Here is a 20,889-nt window from a genome sequence, read left to right as displayed (position 1 = left end):
AGTGTGGGTTCCACATCCTGCCCTCCACCCTTCTTCCCCCATCCCCACACTCACCTCCCTCCCTCAGGCCACCTCTGTGTATGTGTTTGTATTTAGGTGTGTATGCATGTGTATATATGCATGTGTACATGCATGTAGCATGTGTGAGCCATGTGCCTGTGTGCATGTGTTTAGGTATGTAGGTATATGTATGAGTATATGATGTATGTGTGTACATGCATATTTTTGCATGTACATATTTAGGTATGTGCGTGTGGGTATGTGTACATGTGTGCATGTATGTGTGTGCATGTATTCAGGTGTGCAGTTATATGTACATGTGCACAGGTATGTGTACGTGTGTGTATTTAGGTATGTGCATGCTTGTGTGTATTTAAGTATGCATGTGTGTGCATGTATTCAGGTGTATAGGTACATGTATGTGTTTGCATGTGTGTATGTGTACATATGTGTGCATATGTGTATTTAGGTGTGTGTATATTGTGTGTATTTAGGTAAGCATGTGTGTGTGCATGTATTCAGGTGTATATGTATATGTGTGTGCATGTGTGTATATATAGATATGTGTGCGTGTGTGTGTATTTAGGTGTGTGTGCATGTGTGTGTGTATTTAGGTGTGTGTGTATGTACAGATGTGTGTGTGTGTGTATTTAGGTGTGTGTGTTGTGTTGTATTTAGGTAGGCATGTGTGTATGCAGGTGTGTGCATGTATTCAAGTGTGTAGGTATGCGTGTGCACGTGTGTACATGTACATATATGTTCATGTGTGCATGCATGCATGAATGGGTATGCTTAGCTCAGTTCACGGGTGTGCTCAATAATCTTCCATAAACATTTGCCGACGTTAAATCTCCAAACACACCACATTTGTTAGGGGAGAAACAGACCAAATGCGTTCCATTAGCCCATGTTGAAAATGCTTTCAGGAACAAATATTCAGAGTTCACAGATCCAATCCTGCCCGCCTGCTCTAGGACACATCATCCCTGGATGCCTCCTTCCCCTTCCTCTGGTGTGGAGCTGGAGGAGACCAATGGGGAGGGGAGGGGTACACTGAGCTCTGGAGACACGGGGGTCTGGCTGGGTGTCAGCTTCAACAGCCGCCTGCTGGACGACCTCAGCCTCTGACCCATAAGGAGACTGGCCCCACCTCATGGGGCTGGGGTGGGCAGCAAAGGAGTGCATGTTCACCCTGGGCCAGGCCCACAGTGAGCGCTGGAAACACACAGCAGCGAGTGCTCAGCGCACAGGAACCACCCACAGCTACGACACCCCCATGGTGCCTGGATTCTCGAAAGAGCAGCGGCCCGGCAGTGGCAGCAGGGACAGGCCCGAGGCCAGAGCTGTGAGATGAGCCTCTTTGCTGACACAGACTGTCCTGCTCGAAGGCTGCCCTGCTCCGCACAACGTGCTGCTTTCGTACATGCAGCGAGCTTGTGATAAGCTTTTTCCTTATCACAAAAAGGCAGGTCAGTTTTGCAGGATTTCACCTGACAGCCCCTCAGTTTTAGACAAATGTCCCTTTCCGAGCATCTGCTTTGCTGCCTGCTGTTTCTGCCAAGCCCAGGGCTATGGTGCCGACAGCGAACCCGGCATCCTCTGTAAACAGAGCAAGTGAAGCAAAGCAGAACCGGCCTCGCCACACCCACCTGCTGGCCCTTCCCGCTGGGAGTTCATCTACAACCCACAATTGAAAAGAAGCCATTTGATAGAGCCCCGGGGCTCAATAAAGCCTGAATTTAGGTTAAAATGAAGGTGAGACTTGTTTTAGATTAAATATTGATTTAGAACCTGAGTGCCAGGAGGCGGGGCAGGCCTATGTGTACAGCAAATGGTTGGTGATTTTCACCCCTCTCCAGGCCTGGCATATCCAAAAGAAGAAAGTTCAGGATCGAAGGGGCAACCTCTCCAATTGCTGCTTCTGCTGTTTTTTGCTGGTAAGTATGAGAAACGGAGATGGTGCGCCTGTAGGGAAGGTGTGTTGAGCCCCCTGCTTGGAGCCCCCTCGTGGCTGCCTTGCTGGTTAAAGTCCCTTTGGGTGACGCCGCACAGGACCTCCCACGGGAAACACACTCCACGTCTGAAGTGCTACACACCCAGGCGCAGGGGAGGCCTGAGGTGGGTAGGCCCTGGGGTCCTGGAGGGAGCGCATGGAGGCTGACACTCCCTCGGGGAAGCCATCTCCCTGGTCCAGCTGCTTGGTGAGGAGAGGAACACATCCCAAGTCTGGGCTCACCCTGAGCCCGATACGTGACCCGGAACTGCCGTGAGCAAATCCCTCTTCTTCAGCGCAAGGGAGGGAGCTAGGACAGAAGCTTCCTGGACAGGGTGGGAGGCTGGCAGGGTGTAGGGGGAAACGAATGTCCAGGGGTGAGCAGGAAGCTCCTATCTGGTGAAGGGGTCGCATTTTCTATCCATCCTGCAGGATCAGACCCGCTGCCACCCTAACTGGGGTCTACAGACCACCAATTTTTATGGCAACCTATGTTTATCTATGAAAGTGAAAAGGAGAGAGAATGGGCTTCCGAGGCAGGAGTCCACACTGGGAAAGTTACTGATCTTCCCTGAGCCCTGCTGGCTCCATCTGTAAGAGGTGGTCTAGACCCAGTTACCCCTGGGACTACATGAGATGGAGCAGGTGAAAGCAACCATCCGACACTCAGCCTGCTGGCACCCAGGCAACACCCACACTCTGCTCTGCAAGGAACCTCTCACGGAGGGTGCCAGCCTTGCCTATCTCTCACTGCAGTCTCTGGGACTTAGGAATTGGAACCTGCGCTTCCATCAATCAGCCTTGGAGCGTCTAGACTGCTCGAAGCTGTGTGAGCTCTGCTGGGCCTAAAGCAGATCCCAGGACTTAGGAGTCACAACCTGCTCCTCCATGAATCGGCCTTGGAGTGTCTAGACTGCTCGAGGCTGTGTGAGCTCTGCGGGGCCCAGAGCAGGCCGTGGGGTTGAATTTCGGCTCTCTTATGTTTTTCTCATCTGCAAAATGAAGCCCTTCGTCCTTGGCTCTGCCTGTGGGGATGTTATGAGACGCAAATAGGACAAGACAGCCTGAGGGGGCAGAAGTCTCACTGCAGAAGTACGGGCTGATGGTCACTGCCTGGAAGTAGGCACCGACACTGACCTCGGATTCTGATGCATCTGCCGACTTCTCCTTGAGGCTCACGCTCTCGGTCAGCACGGCGCCGTTGTACTTGTTGCAGATGTCCTCGTCTGAGTAGTGCAGGCCGCCGGGGCTAGGCCGGGGTGGGGACCTAGGATGAGGACCCATGTGCAATTACCCTCTGGGCAAAAGACGCCCTCCCCCGGAGGCCTCCTAACTGGCATCTGGCCTTTATTGCATTGGACGAAGAGGAAACCCACAGCCTTTGACATTGCTTTGGCAATGATGCAAAAAATTCTGAGCACTGGCTACCTGGTGAGTCAACAGCCTTTGTGTACCTGTGCCTGTCAGTTGTGTAGACTGGGCTAGGCCTGCAGGCATGGGGGAAGAGCTGGTCTGTGCCAGGAGGGGCAGTGAGACACTCATCTACAAAGAGCGCCCTGAGTTTGGGACAGATAGGAGGCCGGGGAGCTTAGGTGCTCGCCAGATGCAGGCAGGGGAGTGCAGTTGAGAGAGATGAGGATGGAGTCATAAGGAACGGTCTGATCTGCCACGCTAAGGAGTGGGGATTGTCTCCTATGGATGAGAGGAAATTGGGGAAGTTTGCACCAGGCCTGGTCTCCCTGTCTGGTGGGGGAGCATTCGTCCTCTCTGGCTGGTGGAATTCTAGGATGGCTCCATCACTGCCCCCACCCCCATCATCCCATCCTTTGAGTGTGGGAAGGGCCTGTGACGTGCTTCTAATCAGTGGAACATGGCAGACTGAAGACTCGGTCACATTAAATGGAATGGGTGAAGGACAGCTATTCCCATCATGCCCATGATCACATGACATTATAGGAGACCCCATCTTGGCGGACTGGAGACAGAGATGCTCTTGCTGGCCTCACAGAAGCAAACAGTATGTCGTGAACAGCCCCTGGAGAGGACCCCACGGCAGGGGACCATAAGCGGCCTCCAGGACATGAGGGCAACCTCCAGAGGAGGGCCAAGAAGAGGCTGCGGTCCTCAGTCATGTGGCCACAAGGAAATGCATGCTGCCAGCAGGCTGAATGAGCTTGGAAGAAGATTCTTGCCCAGTTGAGCCTCCAGATGAGAACACAGCCCATCTACACCTGGATTACACCCATGCAAGTCCCTGAGCAGAGGAACTAGCTGAGCTGTGCCCAGACTCCTGCCCAAGGGAGGCCGTGTGGTGCTAAATGGGTGTTGGTTTAAGCTGCTGAACTTGTGATCATTTGTCATGCAGCGATAGAAAATGAGTACCCTCTTCAGCTCCCCACTTCCTGGAGACTATCTGAGCTGAGTAAAAGCCCAGCTTCTATTTTTCAGATGGAGAACTTAGAACCTGGGGAAAAACTCTGAGTACAACATTGCTGAATTTTCAAATCAGGCAGGACTGAGTGCTTCTTAGTCCTCCGAAGGGTGTGCAGGGACTTGATAGTGAGAGCAGCCTGTGAGCAGTCAGACAGGCAGCTGTGTGCTGAAAGGAACCATGTCCAGGACCCCCAGCAGCCCCAGCAAGCCCTCCCTCATGCTGCGAGAAGTGAGTACAGAGCTGAGTGGCGGCTGCAGAGGAAGCGTCTTCTCATCCCTCAATAGGAGAAGTAACCCTGGGTGATCAAGCAAGGAGAGGCTACAGGCCAGGAAACCAGGCCTTGGGTGGAGACTCTGCTGGGAAGGCTGGAGGGGATGGAGACCTCTGGTTTTGTGTTCTGGGTGTTGTCTCCCCCAGGGTGTACCTCAGTTTCTCCTGGAAAGGCCCAGTGAAGGCCCAAGGGCCTTTCTCTATCTCAAAGGTAATTTACTTTGGGAAAGATGCCATTTCTTGTATACACATTTGGGTAAATCTTTTTATCTAAGGAGCTAAAATAGTGTCTTCCCCACAAAGAAATTGGAAGCACAGACGTGCACTGGGGAGACATAAATCAGCTGTGCCCGTATTTCTAACATATTTTGGGGATGATACTACAGGACAAATCTCAGGTGTCCCTGCCCAGACCCTTCCCCTCTCAGCAGAGAATCCCTTCCTTCAATCACATGTGGAGTCTAATATGGTTTGGCTGTGTCCCCACCCAAATCTCATCTTGAGTTGTGGCTCCCATAATTCCCATGTGATGTGGGAGGGACCTGGTGGGAGGTACTTGAATCATGGGGGTGGGTATTTCCTGTGCTGTTCTCATGAGAGTGAATAAGTCTCACACGATCTGATGGTTTTATAAAGGGGAGTTCCCCTACACAAGGTCTCCCTTTGCCTGTCACCATGTAAGACATGACTTTGCTCCTCCTTGCCTTCCACCATGATTGTGAGGTCTCCCCAGCCATGTGGAACTGTGAGTCCATTAAACCTCTTTCCTTTATAAATTACCCAGCCTTGGGTACGTCTTTATTAGCAGCGTGAGGACAGACGAATACAGGGTCCTATTGCTAGGACTGAAAAGGTGATGGCTTATTTAAAAACCTAAAGGAAGGGTCCATTTTCTTTTCCATCTTAATTTTATTTTGTCCTTGGCTCTTTGTGGGCTGAGAACCTCCAACCTCACCATCAAATGATGTTTCTCTTTCCTAGGAAGCAGATGGACTTAAACTGAACGACTGTCTATTCTTGGGCAATGTGCTTCAAGGCTGTGTCTCTTCTCAGAACTCAGAACTCAGAAGACAGATTTGCAGCAAGGGAGCAGGGCACGTAATATCTTAAAATTCTCTGTGACAAGTTCCTCTTGGCCTTGAAACTACATGTGGTTGCTTTTTCATGTTTCTATTACACGGCAGGAAAAACTTGCCTCCCAGTAGACAAATGAAATGAAAGGTATGACCAGATGTCATCACCAGCATCCACCTCCAGCCCTAGGGAAGGCCTCGTGGGGTGGCGGCCTGCGGTGCTTTGGACTGGCACCTGTGGGGCTGGCAGAGCGTCAGTGGCTGGGAGAAGGCCCGCCTGTGCCTCGGCACCACCCGAGTGATCTGAGATTCCCAAATTCAGTGGAGGGCGGGGGCGGCCCAGGGAATCTCCAGGCACTGCTGGCCCCTGCAGCTTTGTAAACAGTGAAGGGAAGAGGAAACCCTGGGGTCTGTCTGGGTCTGGATGATGTGTGATTTCTACACCCTTGCAGCTGAGTCTAATCCAAGGTAAGTCTGGCTGAGGGAGAGGAGCCTCCTCCACCCCATGCTGGGGCACCCTGGGAAAGCCCCGAGCTGTCTGTTCTCCAGACGAGGCATCCTCAGGTGTTTGGGTTTTTCCTTCCAGACACTCAAGACCCCTCCCCAATTCTGGCGCTTCTCCTTGTTCATGGGTACTCAGATCAGAGGATGGTGCTCTGCACATCAAAAAGGCAAATCCAGGTCAACCCCTCTCTCATTTGGGAAACTCTGCTTCCTGCTGGATTTAGGAAAAGGATTATAAGCTAAGGAGGCTATGGTGATGAAAATCCTTCTCGCCTGCACTCAATCCGCGTATGGAATGGCGATGTGTATCGGCACAGGAAAACTTTGGAATATACAGAACAATGAAATCAGCAACAAGCACCAGGCTTGCTTGTGAGGACACCCAGTCAGGCCTGTGGCAGCCCAGGTGACACCTCCGTGAACTAGGAACACCCAGATCTAAGGTGCCCGCGGTTGACAAGGAAGGCCAGCCTGGCAGCCCCTGGGTGTTCCAGGCCCTTCCCACACACCCGAGGCCCCACCCTCTTTCTAAATCTCCAGAGGTGCCCTGAAAATATTTCCAGCCGCTCTGCCAACCCTGTCCCTCCTAGACTCAGGGCTGCCCCCTGGTGGTTTGGGATAGTGCTTGGCAGTGGGTTAGGTTTTGCTTCCTGGAACCACAGGGCGGGATGCGGGAGGTGCTAGTGGGCGTGGGCTGTCACCCTGGTCCTGGCAGCTCAGATCCCCAGGTGGGCGCGGCACAGCGCTGCCTGCCTACCTAGTCCCGTTCTTCTTGGAGAAGGTGCTCTTGACATTGAGGTGGCGGCTGCTGAGCTCCAGGGCAGCAAATCCTCCATTGTCCAGGGTCACCGACTCCTCCATGGTGGAGATCCCCTTTCCTAAAGCCCAGCAGGAGAGTGAGAACAGACCTGTTACTGGTGTGGCCACCGCAGCCACGCCAAGCCAGAGCTGGCCAGCGGGGCAGCTCCTGAGTCCTGCTGCATGCAGAGCCCAAAGCCGGGGATACCTGCTTCAGCCCCCACTTAGGGCTGAGCTGGGGAGAAAAGCTAGGTATTGATCACACTGTTGGAGCAAAGTGACAATATTAGCATTTTCATGTTTGTTCTGCCTGATCCCAAAATACCAGTATTCTTGCCGGTGTTTTATGAAAATAGACTCAGAATGCATAAACTTTTTTTGATTTTTTTTTGTTTGTTTTGGTAGAGATGGGGTCTCGCTACGGTGCCCAGGCTGGTTTCGAGTTCCTGGGCTCAAGAAATCCTTCTGCCTCGGCCTCTCAAAGTGCTGGGATTGCAGGCGTGAGCCACTGCACCTGGCCAAGAACACAGAAACTTTTAAAAAATCCGGGAAATTAAATATTTAAGAAATTCCAAAATAAAAATTCACACTCATTTAACAAAACAGGAAGTAAAAATAAATGTGTGGGAGTGTGACGGCTAAAGAAAGGGTACAGAGCTTCCTTTTGAGGTGACACAAACGTTCTAGAATTGACCGTGGTCATGACTGCACGTACCTGTGCATTCACCACTGAACTGCTTTAAAAAAAGAGTAAATTTACAAATACATAGCAAAACACATTCTAAAATATATTAACAGATCAAATGAAGAAAAATAAAGTTATGAAAAACCGAACAACATAAAAAATAATTGCACTGGGTTTTCTCGGCTCATCCTGCAGGAAAGACCAAGGCCTCCGAGCTGCCCCCAAGCTTGGCCTGGTCTGTCCACCCTGCCAACCCCTGCGTCATCTTCCAGCCCTCAGCCCCTCCCTAATGCAGGTTTCTTCCTCGGGGCTCTCCCTCTTGCTGGAAGCTCCTTCTCCCAGTATTTCCCGGGCTTCTCACCCCTTCCTGTAGATCACAGCTCAAACGCCCTGAGACCAGAGGGGACCTCCCTGACCACATAAAGCGACCTCTGTTTCTCACGCCCATGTACATATTTGCTCTTTGAGGTACAGACTTAAGTCCATCACGCTCCCCAGTGTCCCGCCAGCCCCCAGGACAGCGCCTACACACATACCAGGGGCTTGGTAGGTATTTGCTAAGTGTGTTGGCATTTCTAAACCCCAGGAGGCTCCCCTCTGCTGGGACCTGGCCCCCCTTTGACGTGCCTTAAACCTTAATGCTCTATCTGTGTGTAATGGAAGAACACAGAGCAGAAAATGAAAGATGGGCTTCCCTGGGAGAGGGGATTTGGGATGATGGGAGGTGAGCAGGTGGAAACCAAGATCAGAAAGGAATTCAGACGAGGATGGAAGGATAAGGAGTGCACGCAGGGAGGGGTGTCGAGTGAGGCCGTCACAGCAGAGGTTTAAGTTCTGCAATGTCTCCTGGGCGGGATGGAAGACATTCTGGTAGATAAGTATTATTTTTTCCAGGCTTCAGTTACGATGTTGAATTAATACTCCAGGGTGCGGCTGAGCATCGGAAGCTGCAGGTCAGATCTGCCTTTTCAAGTCTGTTTTCCAGATGGAGGAGGACAGTGAAAAGCAGGGAGATTTTTCTATGCAGCAGATACAGGATTCTGTAATAGCATTAACTCGGGAAAATGACACGCCATTCATACATTGTAAATCCCACAGGAATCAAATCTGATTTACGAACACTTGTTAGAAGTGAATTTATACAGAAAAAAATAAACCCTTTCTTTGAAGGATGAATTGCTTAACATTACAGAAGCAAATAGGGAGGCATTTTAGGTGCCTGGTTTTTTTAACCCGATTGGCACAAGGATGGTAGGACGTGCGGCCGGGATCAGGAACCTCTGCCTGGCTCCTTGGCCCAGAGGGCTAATGTAGCTGGCTCCTCTTTTTAAGAACAGCTCATCAGGGATCTGCCTTTCCAAAAAGAGAAGACCCAGTTGATGGGAAAACCTCCAACAAATGAGCTGGGCTCAGGAAGAGGTCTGGCCCGGTGGTTGTGGCGATATAACAGAAGTAACCACGTTCTTGGGCTCAGCTACAGCTCTGGTGGATGCTCTGTGGGATCAAAGCAGGCCATAGGCCGGGTGCCGTGCATGGCTCACTCCTGTAATCCCAGCACTTTGGGAGGCTGAGGTGGGAGGATCACTGGAGCCCTTGAGTTCAAGACCAGCCTGGCCAACATGGCGAAACCCCATCTCTATTTAAAAAAACAAAAAACAGCCTGCGGTCTAGCACTCAGTTACATTCTAGTTATCCAGAGAAGTGGTCTCATTGATAATTATGAGGTTTTTAAAATTGAGGATAATCAAATGCACAAGTGATGCTAATCTTAAGTGTCCAGAATGATGCTTTATGATTGTGAATGTAACCACCGTCCACGTGGAGAGACACAGCATGTTTAGCAACTGTGAGGCGCTCTCATATATCTTCCCTGCTTATACCTCTCCACCAAGAGGCAAACACGATTCTGCCTTCTGGAAACTTCCATTCACTGTGGGTGTTCCTGGCCTTCATGTAGATGGAGTCACAAGGTCTGTGCTCTCTGTGGCTGGCTACATTCATTTGTTCCTTTCTCTAATGATAGTGATTCATTCAGCAATAAATGCTTATTGACTGAATGCCTGCTCTATGCCTGGCGTGGAGCTTCTGCTGGAAACACAGTAGTGACCTGGCCCTTGGAGGGCTCAGAGCTGGACCATGGACACAGGCAAGGTTCAAGCTGCAGTGGGTGAGAAGAGCTATGCCATGGAGATGCTTCTGTGACAGTCTGTGAGCCACAGCAAAACACCAACGTCTGAGGTGTGCTCCAGGTCACTGTGTTTATAATATTGCATAGTACAATATGACACCTGTTTAACACTTTACACTTTTTTTTTTTTTTTTGTAAGAGACAGGATCTCAGCAGGGTGCGGTGGCTCACGCCTGTAATCCCAGTACTTTGGGAGGCCGAGGCGGGTGGATCACCTGAGGTCAGGAGTTTGAGACCAGCCTGACCAACATGGAGAAACCCCATCCCTACTAAAAATACAAAATTAGCTGGGTGTGGAGGTGCATGCCTGTAATCCCAGCTACTGGGGAGGCTGAGGCAGGAGAATCGCTTGAACCCGGGAGGCGGAGGTTGCAGTAAGCCGAGATTGTGCCATTGCAACAAGAGCGAAACTCCGTCTCAAATTGAAAAAAAAAAAAGACAGGATCTCGCTTTGTTGCCCAGGCTGGAGTACAGTGGTGTGATCACGGCTTACTGCAACCTGGATCTCCCAGGCCCAGGTGATCCTCAGCCTCAGCCTCCCAAAGTGCTAGGATTACAGGCATAAGCTACCATGACCAGACACACCTTACTTTCTAATAGTATTAAAAAATGCGATTAGGCCGGGCCTGGTGGCTCGCGTCTGTAATCCCAACACTTTGGGAGGCTGAGGCGGGCAGATCACCTGAAGTCAGGATTTCGAGACCAGCCTGGCAAACATGGTGAAACCTTGCCTCTACTAAAAATACAAAAATTAGCTGGGCGTGGTGGCAGGCGCCTGTAATCCCAGCTACTCAGGAGGCTGAGGCAGGAGAATCACTTGAACGCAGGAGATGGAGGTTGCTGTGAGCCAAGATTGTGCCACTGCACTCCAACCTGTGTGACAGAGTGAGACTGTCTCAAAAAAAAAAAAAAAAAAAAAAAAAAAAAAAAAAAAAGCAATTGCATTTGAACAAGGTACAGAGTGGGGATCTCTGAGGCTGGATGACTCATACGCCCTTATCCAAGACACATGGCTAATCTGAGGGCAGGCAGGGTCAGCATCTGGGTCCCGAGGCATAGAGTGTTTGCTGGGCTGTGCCTGGCTGCCCCCAGAAAGAAAACCTATTGCATTTCTCTCAGCACCTACAGGCAAATGAAATGGAAAAGCGGACACTGGCCCGGCAGACCCACGAGAGAAAAATGAGCATTACGTTTTGGCCCAGCGGCACCGTGGGACACGGGAGGAAGGGGCCGGACCTGCACCTGTGCTGCAGTTCTTATACTTCTTATTCTGCCCGTGCAGGACGAGGGCGAACACCACCAGCAGGATGACGATCAGGCTGGACAGGGCCATCACCAGGAGGAACCACCACTCCTCGTAGAACGGGGCTTCCACTTGAGCTGCGGAGAAGACACGGACACACAGTGACAGGGGGCAGATGCTCCAGCTGCAGTCACCTCCTGCGAGTCAGGCAGGCAGCGGGGAAGGCTGGGGAGGATAACTCCTGGTTACAGGTGAGATGAAACCACTGTCCAGCCGGGCGGGTGGACTTTTCCCATGGGACAAGCTCAGGAAGCTCCCATGGTCCTCAGCAGGCTTTGGGAATTCAGCAGCCCCCATTTGCCACCTTTTCTGTGGAATCAGGCTCAGGGCTCCTCTGTCCTCCAAGCTGCCCCCTGCCCTGGAGACTTCAGTATCTTTGCCCTTGCCCTGACCTTGCCCATCAAAACCGCCCTTCCTGCTTGCTTTCTCCTAATTTCACCTGTTTAAAAACACTGCCTGATCTGCTGCAATGTAGCGAGATCCCATCTCTAAACAAACAAACAAACAAAAAAAACAAAAACCAAACCAAACAAAACAAAAACAGCCAGGCACAGAGGCATGTGCCTGAAGTCCCAGCACTGTGGAAGGCTGAGGTGGGAGGATGGCTTAAGCCCAGGAGTTCAAGACCAGCCTGGGCAACATAGCAAGACCCCTTTCTCTACAAAACATTAAAAATATTAGCCAGGTGTGGTGGCACACCTGTAGTCCCAGCTACTCAGGAGGCTGAGGTGGGAGGATCACTCGAGCCCAGGAAGTCGAGGCTGTAGTGAGCCACGATCACACCACTGCACTCCGGCCTGGGTGACAGAACAAGACCCTGTCTCCACAAAACAAGCAAGGCAGCAAACAAAAATGTTGTCTGGGTTAAAGTGAGGATGGAACAAAGCGCCCAGACGTCCTTCTCTCTCCTGGTGCTGGGACACCCTCCAAGACAGCTCCAGGTCCCCTGCCTTCTCCGTCACCACCTCCTGCCTGCGCACGGCACTCACATTCCACCTGTTACGCCTCCTCCTGTCTTGCTCAGATCCATCCTTTATATCACCCAAGAGAGATCTTCCTCAGACAGAAATCAATTGTTCCCCCCTAAAATCCTCAGTGGTTCCCATCAGCCATGGGGTGAACCCTGAGCCCACAAAGCACCCCAGGACCTGCCGTATGCACGTGTGTGGAAGCCTCCGCTGCAAACACGCACTGTGTGTATTTGCTTCTCTACCTGTTGGCCCCTCCACAAGCCACGAACCCCTAAAGCCCGGGGCTGTGTTTTATTTATTTTCTGCCTCTAGCAAAACTGAGCTGAACGACTGGCCCCATCTTTAGATGTGTTTTTGAGAAATCAATAGAAAAAAATGCATGTAAAGGCGGCTTTGAAGGACACTCTTCTTCCTTCTGTCTCGTTCTGCTCACTCAGAACAGAAAAGCGGGAAATTGTATCTTGATGGGTGCTGGGTGGTCCCGGCGTCCCATTCAGGGCCTTCCATGGGCCTGGAAGGGGAGTAGGTTCTGTGGCACTGGAAGCCCCCCAGAACACAAAGCCTCTCACAGGCAAAGCCCAGGCATTGGCCCCCGGCAGACAGAACCCTTCCAAACACAGCCACCCGAAGCTTCTATCCTATATCTCGCGAATAGGGGATGTGTGCACACCGGGAAGAAGAGCAGGGAATCGGCTTTGGCTAATGCAGGTTCACAGGGTTCCTTAGGAGGTGACGGTGCTTTAAATCCAAAAGACAGAAGTGGGTTTGCGGGCTGCGCATTCGGTACTCCATACGGCAAGTCTGACAGATGCCACACTGACACCACTGGCCAAGTGGCCCAGAGTGGGCCTGACCCCGGCACCTGGCAGGAAAGGAAGGCCGGGCTGTCCTGGAGGACTCTCACACAGGGCAGGACACCCTGGCTGCCGGGCCTGGCCTGGTCCTGACGCCAGCAGGTGATGATTGCTGGCTTCCCTGAAGGATGTGATGAGCTCAGTGTGGTCCAGCTCATGGCAAGGCCAGCTCTGCGTGCGATGGAGTTTCAGAGAGGCCTGAACCACAGGCCCCGGGACGTGGGGTCAAAGTGCACGTTCCGCGAGAGGAACTGGCTTTCTGAGCATGTGTAATTGCTCTGTACCAATTTTTCACAGATAAAACTCATGCAGCAAATCTTGGATCCCTGAATTAGGATGACAGGTGCTGGGGGTTCCTCATTCTCTCTACTTTGGGGTACATTTAAAATATTCATAATTAAAATTAGGGAAATGAGAAATCTGTGCTTTTTCTAAATCTTACTCATTAAAAAATCAGGTGGTCGGCCGGGCGCTGTGACTCACTCCTGTAATCCCAGCACTTTGGGAGGCCGAGGCAGGCGGATCACTTGAGGTCAGGAGTTCGAGACCAGCCTGGCCAACAGGGTGAAACCCTGTCTCTACTAAAAATACAAAAATTAGCCAGGCATGGTGGCACATGCTTGTAATCTCAGCTGCTTGCGAGCTGAGGCAGGAGAATCACTTGAACCCGGGAGATGGAGGTTGCAGTGAGCCAAGATTGCACCATTGCACTCCAGCCTGGGCGACAGAGTGAGACTCCATCTCAAAAAAAAAATAAAATCAGGTGGTCCTCTGGGTCCCTTCCTCACAGCCCCTCTCACAGAGCGACCCTGGAATTCAAGCATGTTCCCAGGCCAGGGTACCAGGCTTAGGGCCTACACTCACCCACAGGCGAGCACAGGGTCCTTCCTCCAAACTCATAGCACATAAAGGATGAAGGCTAAGTTCAGTTTCAACAAGTGCGGTCAGTAGCTCAAGCAGCTCTAATGCAGAGGAGAGGAACAGCTTCTTCCTGATCCCAGGAAGAGGACCATCGGAGCTGGCCCTGCCTGGGGCTTCTGGCTGAGGCTCTGCTGCCCCGACCCCGAGGCCTCCCTGCCCTTTGTGCTGCTGAGATCCTCTCTCCTCAAACACAGCCCATCCATCTCTGAGCCCCCCAGTGCCCTGGCTTGCAGCTGGTCTGCACAACAGAATCACCGCGGGGTGAAGAAAGTCATGCCTGGAGCCACGGAAATCACTGTCTGGGGTGAGGGGCCAGCGAGGGTGTGTGTTTAACCTCAAGCAACCCTAAGGTGCGGCCAGGGTTGAGTCCCTCACAGGCACATGGGGGGCTGGGGGGCCACAACCAGGGACCAGCTTTGCCGCCCCTCCCTCTCCAGCTCCCCCACCCACGGCTCTTCAGTGACCAGGACTTTTTCTCCGCCACCTTCTGCCTCCTGCAGGTTTCCCTTCCCCTGTGGCAGGCTTCGGGCACCTTCCCGATTCCCAGGCGAGGTCACGGCCCCCGCCCTGTGTGTCATAACCCCTGCCATGACTGCTGAGTGCAGACATGTCTGTCATCTAACACGGGTGCTCTGGGGGAGGAAGCCCTGCCCTGGCCTTCTCTGCCACTTCCCTGAGAGCAGACCTGGACCTGGACCCGGGGTGGCTTCTGGAGCCTGCGGTACCTCACAGCGAAGGTGTGCACGTGAAGAAATGCCCAGCCTGGGATCGGCAGTACCTTCACCTGGACGCCATCCTCAGGGACGGCGATACTGCTTGCCTTGAGCCCAGAGCAGCTACTATCCCCGGCCCCTCTGCTGGCTCTCTGGGAGGCCCCGGGAAGACGTGACCTCTTGTCAGGCACTCGTGGGCTCCCCCATGGCTGCCGGGGCGGTTCTTGCCCCTCCAAAATCACACATGCTTCCCAGCAAGGACGTGTCAGCTAACACAGGGGCTCGGGGCTCTGCTTTCCTTGGGAATCATTTGCCGCAGAGGGGACACCACGTGCCTCATGCTCACGCCTCTGACACTTGCATGTGTCTCTGATTTTTAAAATTATGAGGAAACACATTAGGAATTGCTGGTGCACAGCATGGACACAGAGCCCATAAGGGCCTTGCTGGTGGTGCTGGGGGAGGCTCTGAGGCCTGGGGTCCTGCCAGAGGGGAGCAGGGAGCAGCCCAGGAGGATGGGTGGCACTGGGGAGGTACCTGGAGACTGACACTGCTCTCCCCACCTATATGTCCTCTGGGCAGAACCCTCCAGGAGGATGGGTGGCACTGGGGAGGCACCCGGAGACTGGCACTGCTCTCCCCACCCACATGTTCTCTGGGCAGAACCTCAGCTAAGCTGGAGACACCTACAGCAGCAGATGTGTGTCCCTTTCATCCCGCTCAACTCCATTTCTCCCTCCCATCCTTCAGGAGAAGACAGACCTCCCTGGGTCCCCCTCGACTCCATTTCTCCCTCCTCTAGTCCTTCAGAAGACAGACCTCCCTGGGTCCCCCTCAACTCCATTTCTCCCTCCCATCCTTCAGAAGAAGACAGACCTCCCTGGGTCCCCCTCAACCCCATTTCTCCCTCTAGTCCTTCAGAAGAAGACAGACCTCCCTGGGAGGGCCTACCTGACACGGCTGTGGAGGGGCTGCTGGGCTCCCCGTAGCCCGCCTCGTTCACAGCCACCACCCGGAACTCGTAAGTCACTCCTTGCCGGAGCTTATCCAGGCTGAGAGTGTAGGATGTGGCACTCCGCGGGATGTCCTTCACAAACATGTCCCATAAGCCTTCATCTGCAAGAGGGATGGGCAGACGAGAACAGAGGTTAGAAGTGCGAACTCCCAGGTGCGAGCCCCATGCACCTGCCCGGTGGGTCGGCTTGCGGCAGCCCCGGATGAGGCATCGAGGGCATTGGATGCGGAGTGAGTGCTGAATGGGGACGGAGTCTCAGTTTTGCAAGTCGAAGAGCGTTCTGGAGACGAAGGGTGTGATGGTTGTAGAACAATGTGAGTGTGCTCAATGCTACTGAACTGGACATGTGAAATGGCCACAGTGGGAAATGTTAGGTTATGCATATCTCACCACAGTAAATATACGTATGTATGATTTATTATAAACATCACATATAGGAAAACATGAATAAACTTGAAATGAAAGCCATTAATAAATTTAAAATTAAAATCAGACATAGAGAGGAAGTTAGAGGCACATGAGTTGGGTTCTGAGGCATCTCTCCAGCCATAGAGCAAAAGAAATGTGATCAGTGAGATTTGCCATAAAAAACCACGACGAGCCAGGCATGGTGGCTCATGCCTGTTATCCCAGTACTTTAAGAGGCTGAGGTTACAGGACTGCTTGAGCCCAGAGCTCGAGACCAGCCTGGGCAACATGGGGAAACATCATATATACGCACAATTTTAAAAATTAGCCAGGCATGGTGGCATGCACCTGTGGTCCCAGCTACTCAAGAGGCTGAAGCAGGAGGATTGCTTGAGCCTGGGAGGTTGAGGTTGCAGTGAGCTGAGATTGTGCCATTGCACTCCAGCCTGGGCAATAGAGTGAAACTCTATCTCAAAAAACAAACAAAAAAAGAACTTTGCAATATTTATGACTTCACATTATAACAAAAAGAAAAAAAAAAAGAAAAAAGGAAAAAAGAAAAGAAAAAACCTATGACACTATAGCATCAGGGCTGAAAGGGCTGCTGGAGCCTGGAGCTAGACAGCCTCTTTGCAAAGCCTGGCCCCACCAATTCAATTAGCTGTGTGGCTTTAGACAAAGAACAGAACCTCTCTGACCCTTGTCTGTAGAATGGTGATAACAAAGGCATCTTCATCATAGATTTGCTTCGAGGATTAAATAAGTTAATATTTATAAAGTGCTCAGGACAGTGCCTCACACATAGTAAGTGCTGCATGTGTGTTTGTAAAATAAAATACAAATTCAATTCTAAGGAGGCTGTTTGGTAAAAAAAAAAAAAAAAAAAAAAAGTAGGCTCAGAGGCCAAAATGTTCATTTGAAGTAGCAATCCTTCATGAACTGTATTTGCTTTTCTAGGCACAGCTATGAGATCTTTTACAAAGCAGGAAATCTGGTGAGGGAAAACCCATTTGGATATGTGTGTGCCCGTGCTGACTACCTTATGGGCACTGAGACTGCTCCGGAAACCAACCTCATCACCCAGCTGGAATCACCAGGTATACTCAGATAGATTAGCCCAACAGTAAACAGGCAGAAAATTGCTATTGTATCTGTCTGTATTTGCAGAGGATTTAGAATTTGCACCGACTAAGTCCTTACAGTCACAGGTTAATGAGAAATAGATGTGAATGAGATTTTAAAGGTACAAATCTCTCCACTGGCAGAAAGGTAGTATAATACTGATCTTCCCTCCCTCTCTGCTTGCTTTCTCTCTTGCTCTTTCTTTCTTCTTCCTCCTTTCCTCTTCTTTTTTTTTTTGAGACAGGGCCTTCCTCTGTCCACACAGGCTGGAGTGCAGTGGTGCAATCATAGCTCACTGCAGCCTCAAACTACTAGACTCAAGCGATCCTCCTACCTCAGCCTCCTGGATAGCTGGGACTACAGGTGTGCACCACCATGCCTGGCTAAGTTGTTAATTTTTTTTTTTTTGTAGTGACAGGGTCTCCCTATGTTGCCCAGGCTGGGCTCGAACTGCCTAGCTCAAGCCATCTGCCTGCCTTGGCCTCTCAAAGTGCTGGAATTGTAGGCATGAGCCACTATGCCTGGCCATTATTTCTAAATATTCTCATTTACAGCCATTGCTCACCAAGACACTCATCACCACTAATAATGTCAGAATGGCAAGCCAGAGCCTAAGCCTCCCTTCTTTCTCCTAGGATGCTGAGGTTCACACACAGATTGCTGGCTGTATGTAGTTTATGCTGGTTGTATGTGGTTTATATTGTCGTATGTGAGTTTGGCTTAAGAATGGTTACGGAAGACTTGTGCATTTACTCTGTGCAGGCCTCCTCTTGGCCTGGAGAACTGTTGCCCCCTCCTCCCCTGCCTCACTCCCTTATTCATCCACAAATGCTGTCCACTCTTTGGTCAGGCCCTGTGCCATCTATCAGGGAATCAGATGAGATTGCTGTTCTAATGAGTTACCCACAGCCTGTGGACAGGGGATGGAGGAAAATCAAGAGTCCTTTTGCCTCTTCAGACTCATCTTTTTGAGGTCAACCTTGACCCCATCCCACATTCCAGGAAGGGATGGCTGCTTCCACCAATGAGCTTCTAAATCACATCAGCACATTTACCTGCCTGTTCACACCATCAGGCTTAGCATCATCCATCCACCCATCCATCCATCCATTCCACTCTTCCTTCCTTCCCTCCAGCTATCATCTATCCATCCATCCTTCCGTCCATCTTTCCATGATCCATCTTCCCATGTAACCATCCATCCATCCATCCATTATCCATCCATTCTTCCTTCCTTCTCTCCATCCATCCATTCATCCACCCATTTTTCCTTCCTCCCATTCATCCATGTAACCTACCTTCCTTCCTTCTTTCCTTCCTTCCCTCTCTCCCTCCTTCCTTCCCCCTGCCCTCCACTCCCCTTCCCTCTCCTCCCCTGCTCTCCCTTCCCTTCCCTCCCCTCTCCTTCTCTGCCCTCCCTTCCCTTCCCTCTAGCCATCCATCCATCCATCCATCCATCCATCCATCATCCATCCATCCATCCATCATCCATCCATCCATCCATCCATCCATCCATCCACCCACCCATCCATCCATCCATCCATCCAGGCATCCATCCATCCATCCATCCATCCATCCATCCATCCAGGCATCCATCCATCCATCCATCCATCCATCCATCTATCCATCATCCATCCATCCATCCATCCATCCATCCATCCAGGCATCCATCCATCCATCCATCCATCCATCCAGGCATCCATCCATTCATCCATCCATCCATCCATCCATCCATCCATCCATCCATCCATCATCCATCCATCCATCCATCCATCCATCCATCCAGGCATCCATCCATCCATCCATCCATCCATCCATCCAGGCATCCATCCATTCATCCATCCATCCATCCATCCATCCATCATCCATCCATCCATCCATCCATCCATCATCCATCCATCCATCCAGGCATCCATCCATCCATCCATCCATCCATCCATCCATCCATCCACCCATCCACCCACCCATCCACCCATCCACCCATCCACCCATCCATCCATCCATCCAGGCATCCATCCATCCATCCATCCACCCATCCACCCATCCACCCATCCACCCATCCATCCATCCATCCATCCATCCATCCAGGCATCCATCCATCCATCCATCCATCCATCCATCCATCCATCCATCCATCCATCCATCATCCATCATCCATCATCCATCCATCCATCCAGGCATCCATCCAGGCATCCATCCATCCATCCATCCATCCATCCATCCAGGCATCCATCCATCCATCCATCCATCCATCCATCCTCCCATCCATCATCCATCCATCCATCCATCCAGGCATCCATCCATCCATCCATCCATCCATCCATCCTCCCATCCATCATCCATCCATCCATCCATCCAGGCATCCATCCATCCATCCATCCATCCATCCATCCAGGCATCCATCCATCCATCCATCATCCATCCATCCATCCATCCATCCATCCATCCATCCATCATCCATCCATCCATCCATCCAGGCATCCATCCATCCATCCATCCATCCATCCAGGCATCCATCCATTCATTCATGCAGCCATCCATTCATTCTTCCTTCCTTTCATCAATTTCTTCATCTACCCACCCATCCATTCATCCATTCATCCACTCACTCACCCATCCACCTATCCATCCATCTATCCATTCATCCACCCACCCACCCACTCATCTACCTACCCGTCCATCCACCCACCCACCCACACACCCACCCTTCCTTCCTTCCTTCCATTCATCCATCCATCCACTCACCCACCAGCCCCCCACTCATCCACCTACCCATCCATCTGCCTGCCCACCCACCCTTCCTTCCTTCCTTCCTTCTGGGTCCCCCTCCTTCCATCCATCCATCCATCCATCCATCCATTATCCATCCATTCTTCCTTCCATCCATCCACCCACCCATCCCACCCCAAACCCCCCCATTCCTCTTTGTATCTCATGGCCTTTCTCAGGGCCTAGTACAGCAGGCTTTCAATAAATAATAACTACCACTATTTTATTTACTGCTTACTGTGAGCAAGTCACTACTTTAAGGGCTTTAAATATTGAATGAATTGTATTTTTCCTCTAAAAAAAGAGACAATTTCATGTTGTAATACACACTAAAGACCAAATACAGACTCTTATAAACTGGGTGTTGCTTAAAGCCATTGAAATTAAGGGACTAAGAAAGTGAAGGATTTCTTCAGACCGTTCTGAGAAGGTCTGAACACCTCTGGAGTGGATTCTCTGAATGTCTTTTGCATTAATGTTTCTGTAATGCTTTCCTGCTCCTGAGGAAAAAAAAAAAATGATTCTCCCTTCCTGTACCATCACCTAAAGGCCACATTTTATTTTAAGCGCTCTGTCATAGCTCCAGGAATTGTGTGCATTTTTCATAATAACATTTTAAAATATTGATACGAATCTTAACGCAGAACGATTTATTTAGCAATCCATTTACACTCAAAAATGTTGGGGGAGGGGGAATGTCATACGGAGAGAATTTCCTTGTGAATTAACAGAAGAAAATGTTCCCATTTTTATTCTGCTTAATTCTGCCTTTCCCAAATTAGCATATTTTCCACTCTAGCTATAATTCACCAGGCTATTTATCTTGTACTAATATTTACACCATGATCACGAGTGGGTAAGAAAAAAA

General features: G+C 51.0%; 1 protein-coding gene across 4 annotated transcripts in view; it reads right to left on the bottom strand.

The window, feature by feature from the left end:
• The window catches only part of SDK1 (sidekick cell adhesion molecule 1), a 974,158-nt gene that overhangs the window by 19,358 nt on the left and 933,911 nt on the right, over positions 1–20,889 (bottom strand). For 2 of the 4 annotated variants that reach the window (XM_024241289.3, XM_054545733.2), the window contains exons 41-44: positions 15,659–15,823; positions 11,188–11,325; positions 7,032–7,152; positions 3,131–3,260 (exon numbers count right to left, since the gene is read on the bottom strand). In XM_024241289.3, the coding sequence (XP_024097057.2) occupies positions 3,131–3,260; positions 7,032–7,152; positions 11,188–11,325; positions 15,659–15,823 (554 nt within the window). Of the gene's footprint in view, positions 1–3,130; positions 3,261–7,031; positions 7,153–7,294; positions 7,587–11,181; positions 11,326–15,658; positions 15,824–20,889 lie in introns of those variants that run through there. The other 2 variants (XM_054545732.2, XM_063725890.1) reach the window with 2 other exon arrangements.

Source organism: Pongo abelii, chromosome 6 (genome assembly GCF_028885655.2).
Source record: "Pongo abelii isolate AG06213 chromosome 6, NHGRI_mPonAbe1-v2.0_pri, whole genome shotgun sequence".
Lineage (NCBI taxonomy): Eukaryota > Metazoa > Chordata > Mammalia > Primates > Hominidae > Pongo > Pongo abelii.
The sequence above is the reverse complement of the archived record's forward strand: the minus strand, read 5'-3'. Positions and strand labels throughout refer to the sequence as shown.